The sequence below is a fragment of the Achroia grisella genome, unplaced genomic scaffold (assembly GCF_030625045.1).
Source record: "Achroia grisella isolate CSIRO2021 unplaced genomic scaffold, CSIRO_AGI_Agris_v1 utg840, whole genome shotgun sequence".
In the NCBI taxonomy this organism is placed as follows: Eukaryota; Metazoa; Arthropoda; class Insecta; order Lepidoptera; family Pyralidae; genus Achroia; species Achroia grisella.
In genome coordinates, this window is record NW_026713038.1 from 1,519,173 (window position 1) to 1,528,458 (window position 9,286).

The 9,286-nt window shown below is 32.9% G+C and overlaps 1 protein-coding gene across 2 annotated transcripts; it reads right to left on the bottom strand.

Annotated features, from left to right (window-relative positions):
* Positions 1 to 643: 643 nt before the first annotated feature.
* LOC131852106 (uncharacterized) lies at positions 644 to 6,252 on the bottom strand. Of its 2 annotated transcripts, none has more exons than XM_059202739.1 (6): positions 6,101 to 6,252; positions 5,486 to 5,622; positions 3,166 to 3,412; positions 2,767 to 2,793; positions 2,088 to 2,333; positions 644 to 1,002 (listed from the first exon to the last, which is right to left on the bottom strand). In XM_059202739.1, the coding sequence occupies exons 3-6, from the start codon at positions 3,298 to 3,300 to the stop codon at positions 844 to 846; spliced, it is 567 nt and encodes a 188-aa protein (XP_059058722.1). In that variant the 5' UTR covers positions 3,301 to 3,412; positions 5,486 to 5,622; positions 6,101 to 6,252; the 3' UTR covers positions 644 to 843. The 2 variants fall into 2 exon arrangements, with proteins under 2 accessions (XP_059058722.1, XP_059058723.1); XM_059202740.1 differs by having other exon boundaries at positions 5,486 to 5,627.
* Positions 6,253 to 9,286: the final 3,034 nt, after the last annotated feature.

The window sequence follows — 9,286 nt, forward strand, 5'->3', positions numbered from 1 at the left end:
TGAGAGTAATAATAAGAGATATGATTTGTAGGCAGAGTTGCAGGCAGGTTGTTGATGTACGGCAGAGCGCAGTGACAGAAGTAATATATAAAACAAACGTATATAAGATAAATGAATATATAAAACTGCCAGCGATTCTCATTATAGGTTTAGCAAGCTGACGACCCCCCTGGTGGCAAACAGTAATCATCGCCTACACACTTGAACAGCAATGGACATCACGTTATCATGTGACACAAGTGATACCACTCATACGTTGCTACGTCGAGGACTAAGATGTGGTGCCTCATCCTGTAATGTCTGCCTAATCGCACCTTACAAGCGAAACACAGCTTACAAAGTAAGCCTGACGGATAAAACATTTAGTACCGAGTACACATACAGAAACTCTTAGTCTACCGCTGATGGGCTGGTGGGACAGTAAGATACTACTACTACTGAAATTTTGAATACTAATTATTTCTAAATATTAAGAATAGGTAGGCTTCTAAATTTAAGGAGCAAATTAGTGCCTCTAGCATTGAACAGAATTTAGAAGCAACGTCAATATTAGGAAAGACTTGAAATATAATAACAGATTTATTAATACTTATTATAACTAAATATCGAATTACTACTAATAAAACAACCACTCGGTATAATTATGTTTTGTTTATTAAAATGTATAGGAGTATTTAATCAATGTGTGAAAAATGAGTATGAAAATAACAAAAAACACAAAACGTTAACAAAAGCATGGAATATTAAATTTAAAATATAATTTTAACTTTCTTATACTGAAAACTAAAATGTACGTATACAATTAAAAGTATTTAAAAGGTATACTAAAAAAGATTTATTAAGTTACTGAGAATTATTTTCTAAGTCTCCGCTAGCGGCATCTGTCGGCATGTAGTCGAAGAGAATGGCTTTCTTGTCATAACCACAACGGAACATGTTCCAAGCAACATCTTCAGGTGTATCAGGAGTATCACCGTTCTGTTCAGCACAGCTTTCCAGAATCTAAGATAAAAAAAACTATAATATACCATGTCTTTTGTGATTATTTATAAAACTATTAAACTCGTTACAAATTCGTTATAGCTATAAGGTATATAGGTACAACTGATATAAATACTTAAATATATTTTTTACAAATACATACATAATATAGAAAGAAAACACCCAGACCGATACAAACAATCATACTCATGAATACAAATATTTACACCGTGCAAATCGAACCCGCGTCCATCAGAAGTAAAGCGCTAAACCACCGAGGCCGTCGTCAGCTATTCAACTGTTTTGTCCTTATTCGTGTTATTATTTATTAGGGTTACTTCCTTCAATTAAAAGGAAATGAAACACTATAATATAACCACTTTAATAATGGTGGAATTCTGAGGTGGTTATAATCATAATTAAGGGAGTAAGTGTAGACGGGCTAGGCGTGTAATTTTTTTGTTAACTAGTGATGCCATCGGCTACTAAGCGTATTCATCTGTACATTACCATCCTTTGCTTATATATCAACTATAAATAATAATAAATAAAGCATGTGATGCCATTTATTATTTTTGTTATTAAAATATTAGGTGGCTTTGGACTGTGTGAAAGATGATATGGCAAGAAAGGGACTCAATAACAAGACGACTGCGAACAGGGATGAATGGAAGAGACAAACATTACGCCGACCACAAGTGAATGGGGTAAGGAGGAAGCAAATGATAATTGACCGCGGATTCACCCGCGTGAAATATAGGTATAGCCTATATGTTATTCTAATGTATAAGGTATATTAAAAGTTTCATTCGTTTGTAAGGTTTCATTAAAATCCATTCAGTAGATAAACTACTGTGTGAAAGAGTAACAAATATCCATCTATAATATTACTAAGATTCCATAGATAAATAAAAAAAAGAACAAACAGGTATAGTCTATGTGTTATTCTAATGTATGATGTATATTAAAAGTTTCATTAGTTTGTAAGGTTCCATTAAAGTCCATTCAGTAGCTATACTACTGTGTGAAAGAGTAACAAATATCCATCTATAATATTACTAAGATTCAATAGATAAATAAAAAAAAGAACAAACATATAAATATACCTTTGTAGCATTCTTTCCATTAGTTCTCAATGACATCTTTCCCGTAACAGCAGTCTTCTGGAGTTTGCCGTCTTTGCTTATCACCTTACATTTGAGCAGGACACAATATACGTGCTTCTTTAACGCCTGGTCATCGAGCAGCTCTCCGTTCAACATGGCGTCTACCAGTTTAGGATCCACTTCTGACTGTGGTAGACAAGCTTCAGAGTGGGCGCGAAACATTGCCTTCTCTTCTTTGCCTAAAGCCTGCAATTAAAAAAATGACTAGGCGGTAGATGGTATAGAATTAAATAAAAAAAAATTGGGTGGACCACTCTCATAGAGCTGTAAAAAATAGTTTACGTCATATTCTCAGACCTACTGAATATACCAAGGTACACACAAAATTTCTAAGAGTCGGTTAGGCCGTTTCGGAGTTTTGTTACAAACACTGTGACAAGTGAATATTGTATATTCCATTATGTGAAAAAAGAAACCATAATATCGCTATAATGCTGTTTCTGTCATTGTCTAAAATTATATAATATTGTCTTATCTGTGATAAAAGTATCTTTACTAAAATTTAATCAGAAGTCCAAAGATGTAAAGAAATAAAAATATTACAAATTACTGTAGCTTTATAATATTTTTAATATATAATAGAATTGAGTATGTACTATGATCATAGAAACAAACTTACAATACAGCTCTTGCATCCTGTAGTTGCCTGTAAAAGAAAATAGTGTGTGATTTGATTTGATTCGTTGATAAAGTCCACCAATAATAGTTTATCAGCAAACAGTTACAGTATTATCATATGTATAGATTATCGTAAGAGAAAAACAACGCCGACCTCAAAGGTATGGGAGGAGCTTCTGAAGGAGAAGTAGATGATGATGATACAAGATTACCGTATGAACTACATCTATCATAAGGACCTTGAGGATCCCGGCGGCAATCAAAATATATAAAAAAATTAATTAGAACAAATGAAAATTCTAACAATGACTATAATATTTTTTTTTATAAAATCCACGAATAATAGTTTTCACCAAAAGAATGGGATAAGGAAAATGCAGATGACGATGATATAGGTTACCGTATGAACACATCCAAGAACGGCGAGAAGCGCGGTAATCAGCAACGAAGTCATGTGGTGGTTTTGTGACAGGCACAGCGACAGTAACAACAGCACAATAGCCAGCGGCACCCACAACAACGATGGCACGAACATTCGCGCCCGGATGCGTGCGCGTCGTGCTTTATTTGCGAGCGCATCTCACGCGTGTGGGAACGCCCGTACTATGATCTTCGATTCTGAGATTACTTGTATTTTATCGTGTTTGCTGTAAGGGATTATATCTATCCATTTATTTATACATATAATCACATTATAACATAATAGTCATCTCAACAATCAATAGAAATATTGATTCATATACTAGTGTAACGTAACTTAACAGATTAAATCAAGGCGTCGCCGTCGTCATGTTACTGTGCATTTCTAAATCACATATAATAAATATTACATAGTGGAAATGAGCCCGCGACAATCGAATCATTTCATCAATATCAATATTATGAAATGGATCATATATTTTTTCTAATATAATAAATGATCAATGTAAATTAATGATAAATGCGAGTTAAGTATCTACATTAAATAATTGGTTTGAAAATTAGTATTCATTGGCAATAAACAACAAAACTGAAAAAAAATCATAATTTTGGTTACCATGGTACGGGGGCAGTAATAATTATGGTTATAAGATGAAACACAATACTGTCAACACTGCATTTGTTTAGTAAACAAAAGGCGGACACGATACGACAACATGGTGGCTCATCGGCCATATGTACAACCAATCATAACATAACCAATGTATTGTAATATTTGCCCAATTCGATTATTCCCACATTCATTCTTATGGGAAACAACAACCCATATAATAACATGAACCCATTATCTTTACAATGCATAAACTAAGAAAATACTGAATCGGTTACAAAATTTCTTTCACCTACATAAGAATAGGTTTAGTTATTGGCTGTATTTCATTAGGCGTAAAGCAGGGATGAGATAATAGAATGTTGGAAATTAACTTACTTTACATATAATTTACTAATTGAATGGCGGTAGTTATGGATTTTCATTATCTAACATATTCCCTTCTATAGGAGAAGAAAATGTTCTCAATAATTTTCTTTAATTTATTTTCACATTTTGTACTAAAAAAGAATACAATATAGATTTAAAGAAATATAAGGAGCTGGATATGGAAAAAGACACTTTTAAACTCTAGATAACTTCATTCAAATTTTATGAAGAATTTTAGGTTAGCTAGCTTAGGTTTTTTTTTTGTATATGATAATGGAATGGTGCACCCGCCTGCGCTAACGGTTTACGCTGGCTGGGCACCAGTGAAAGATGATAAGATGAGAATGAGGTCAGGTCAGTTAGCCCATCGCGACAAATTCACTAGGAATTTAACACAATGGTTTCCAGGGGGGACCGCGTGGAGGCGACCTGACATGGTACTTTGCTAGCAATGGGGTTATCAATCCACATTACTAACAGTCCCCTTCCCCCTGCTAGCTTAGGTTGCTAATAAACAATCAGCCGCAGCCCATCTCTAAAGAGGGCGGTACGGCCTGGCGACACTCGTACAACCTTACCATATGAAGTGGGTCACCATTTCTATTAAGGACATTAAAGTGCCGAGGTATACATAGACAATCATCATGAATATTACTCCTTAGGCTGGTAATATACCGCAGCACATCTTCTAAGAAGGCGGAGCGACCTGGTATTCCTATTGAAACATTAAAGTTAGTATAATGACAATTCGATAACATTCATTCTACTTTTAGTACCTAACGAAGTACAAATTTTGATGATCACGCTTTTCTAGTCCCCTCCGATCAATCCCCCGTCCAATTCAAACGGGGATCGATATTGAGCCTGACATTAAAGTGCCCTCTAAGTCGTATACATAGACAATTCGATAACATTAATTCTACTTTGAGTATCTAACGAAGTACAAATTTTGATGATCACGCTTTTCTAATGGTTGAACACTATGTCTGTGGGTTCGATCTCACCACAGTACAAACATTTGCATACATAAGTACGTATATTTATTTATAACCATTGTTCAAGATGTTTTAGTATTTTTAAGTAATTTTTGCTTAGTACAATCACTTTAGGGCTGACAACGCTGTGAGCTGTTGTGCTGTCAGGTCACCTAGCCCATCGTGGTAAATTTGCCATGAATTTATTACGATGGGCTAACTGACCATATATCATGCTTATCTTATCATCCTTTACAAGTGCCCCGCCAGCGTAAAACATTAGTACACCATTCCATTATAATCCATAAGAACCAACAGTGGTATGTAATTTAGTTGTTATACTCAACGGTTTGGTCGAGGCGGTGCATGCATACGCTGGAAGGTGGGCGCGGTCTTCGCAACGGGCACAGTCTCTGTACAACGCATGGAGTCATGCCGGCAGCCAGCAAAGCTGTCAACAATAGCTGCACCAGCATGCTCGCATCTAGACTTGAACATTGTTTTTATGTATTTGAAATACCAAGTTAACGACCTATCTGGTTAAAAAAATAATTTAAAAAAAATGTAGGTCTGTTTATTCTTGCTAATCTCTGAGAAGGCTTGTCAGGAATTTAGCTAAAATGACGAACTTCCTGGTTTATAAAGTAGAAATAATTGCCTGTCTGTTTGTTCTTGCTAACAGCTAAATAGCTACAACCTGTCTTATTCATTTCTCCACCTCATTCCACCTACTGGCTGCTCAAAGGAAAACAATATAGGATATTAGCGTCTATATCCTAGCGGCCAAAGGCTGGACCAATTTCGACGGAACTTTCGCCCGCAGATTGCCAGTATTATAAGCTGTAACTTAGGCTACTTTCATTTTAAATTCTTTTTTATTCTTATAAGGAAAAAGTTAAATTCCACACAAAGTCACGGGTTACATAGTAAATACAAGGTATCAAAAGAATTTTAATACGCACCATGGCAATTTTCTTTTTACTTTTCGAATAGGATCGTCTCAAACTGTTTAAATTGATAATAACTGTTAATATTAATCGGGTTTGTGAACCACATATTTATACAATTTCACAAAAATCTTTGACAACCAAATTACAAACGAAAATTAGCTAGTCTGTAGTGTCATTAGCAATTTATTTTTAAATATTTAATAACAAGCAGTCTTTACTACTCTTGACGTATATCTATACATATCCATACTACTACAAATTCAATGTGCGTCTTAGATTTTCACAACTAAACGTTTGAACAGACCTTAATGAAATCTAATAAGGCTATCTTTTTTATCTTAATATCTACTATTAAATTGCACCGCCTTATTACGGACTACTCGAATCAATACTCCAATAGACTATTGCTGCATAAATATTGTCGCAACAATCTACAGATTTTGCCAGGCAGAAGAGGAAACGCTACTACACATCCTATGTAGTGGTAGCCCACTTAAGCATAAACGAAATATCTTCTTTGGAAGTATACAATCTATCCTGAGGAGATAAAGACCATCGCTCCTAAGATTATCCTTCAATTCTTGTCCATCGGGTCTAGGGTAGGGAACTTTGAAAAAGGGCAAGCACAATAGATCTATTGACGTCGCAGTGTTACAGGTACTTAGCATATGACAATAGCCCAAAACCCTAAAAAAATACAATAAAACAACTAAGTATATAACTTGAATATATTCTTCTTTATTTTCTATTTACTAAAACACACAACCTAAATTCACACATTATATTGAAATGTAGGTTAATTGATAAACATAACATTTCATTTTAAATTTCAAATAAAATAATATTTTCATATGATAATTCACAATTCTGTAAAATGCAATACAAATGTCCTTAGACAATATGTTTAAAATTACTGATTTACTTTTAAATAATTTAAGTACTTACATTACAGTACAAAATATAAGTAGAAATAAGCTAATATCTACATAAATAAATAAAATTGCAGTGTCTGGTAAGTTTCAAAATACCAGTTTTTCACTAAAGGCATATAAAAGTACATACCGTATGTACTTTTATATGCCTTTTATTGCTATTTACAACCAAAAATAATTTTAAAAGATGTATGTCTGTTTGCTCCTGCTAATCTCAGAAATGGCTGGACCGCTTTCTACGGGATTTTCACTCGCAGATAGCTAATGTTACAAGGAGTAACTCAGGCTACTTTCAATTCAGAATTTTTAATTATTTTAATAAAAAATATGTTAGTTTTCCATGCAGACGAAGTCCAATACAGGTAACAGCTAGTTTAAAATAAATCAGTAATTTTAAATTGGCTTTAAAATAAGTCCTTTTATAACTAACATATACAACAAAATAGATACGCGATATGCTCACATCTTCCTTTCATCTCTTTAATAATGCAACATTCTGTAATTGAGAAGTTTTGAAATGGTTCAACCACTGTTTTCTATATGTCATGACAATATACATATAACAAATCCAAATATATAAAATCCATCCAACATATTCTCTCAAAGATGTATGATTTCACTGTATTTTTGTTATATTAACCTTGTTAAATAAAAATAAAATAAATATTAATATTGTGTAAATTTACTCTTTTACAATTTACTCAACTGATTTTTTTTTCTGATTTTTCTATGAAGTCATAGTTCTTTTTTAAGTAATTGGAAGGACAAGGCGATGGTCTACTTGATGTTAAGTTTTAACCGTCGCCTATATATGTACATACAGCACCACAAGGAGTGCATTTATGTATGTATATTTCAATTGTATTAAGTCTATACTGAAAAGTATTAACAAAGAGTACTATTTCGACCCACGAGAAGAATAAGTGGACAGAAACACTAGACCTGTAGACAAAATATAATTCTATTAACATTAAAGCTAAGAGAAAAAAGCTAAATGAAACATACCGCAATTTACTTGCTACTAACTTAGCTATAGGTAAAAACAAAATTAATACCACTTAAGTATGTTTAAATTTATCCATCATAAACAAGAAGTCTTTTCTTTTCACAATATTATTAGATAAATACAGATAGACTACAGTTTTTGTCATATTGTCAATATATTGCTGACTTGTAGAAAGTTCGATACAGTATTCTCTACTAGAATAAACAGGCGCCTAATGAATATATTAACCATAGAATGTGGCGAAGTCTATAGTTCTGCATGAAAGGTTCTATCGACATCTCAATGAACTGTTGTGTTCTAAAAAAATTGGAATAATTTCAACAAGTGGCTAATATATAGCCTTATAAACATTATAGCAAATATGTCGGATTGAAGCATTGGACATCATTGCACTGCTGCGGACCCAGTGCATCCAGATGCACTGGGTCCGCAGCAGTGCAATGATCCACGTCCAGACGTGGACATAGATATTAATTTAAATAATAAGGATATTTATTGTAATTTACTAATATAATTTTATAAGTTTCTAAGCTGTTTATTAATGTAAATAAATAAATGAATGTATCGTTAATAGAATGTGTTGTCTATAGGTCTAGAAAAATTCAGGACGGTTACATTGTGACCTCTCAGTATCGACCCCTAACCCTTCCCCAAATCATTGCTCCCATACACAAACCTCTACGTCATACAATTCATCACAGTACAGCTCTTTTGGTCTACCTTAGGTTTCGATTTTTCACCACGTCACATTCGACCTTATACTTTACACGCTTTTGGTATTTAATTCATAGTCAACTCCCTAAAGATCCTAAAAATGCGTTCCTTAATTAAATTAAACATTGAAACATAAGAAATTAATATAATGTATTTTGAGTATCTGTAAAAATATAGTTTACTATATTTTGTATTATATAGTTTACTATATTATATTTTGTATAATAAATATTTACTTATTAATAATTGTAATTTATAATAGAACGAGTATACGAATTATGGTCAAGTAATGTATTATTATTATTATATTAAAATATGTAAACTGGAAAACTGTATAATTACAATATTCAATGCAATAAATAATTTCATTTCATTAAAAAAAAAATTAAAAGAAAATAAAATATACTCCAACAGATTAGTAAAACAAAATAATTAGGTACTTTACAGACAGTGGAACATACTATTTACTCATAATATACAATAGGTATTTTAAGGAGTTATCTATGTATATCTAATAATACAACTAAATCTCATGTTGTTAATTGC

What these genes read in the sequence shown, in the direction of transcription:
- LOC131852106 (XM_059202739.1), bottom strand. Translation starts at nt 3,300, where the DNA reads ATGTTCGTGCCATCGTTGTTGTGGGTGCCGCTGGCTATTGTGCTGTTG. An exon ending in TTCTTGGATGTGTTCATACG is followed by an intron (nt 2,794 to 3,165) that starts GTAACCTATATC and finishes TTTCTTTTACAG; the next exon opens with GCAACTACAGGATGCAAGAG. An exon ending in ATGGAAAGAATGCTACAAAG is followed by an intron (nt 1,003 to 2,087) that starts GTATATTTATAT and finishes TTTTTATCTTAG; the next exon opens with ATTCTGGAAAGCTGTGCTGA.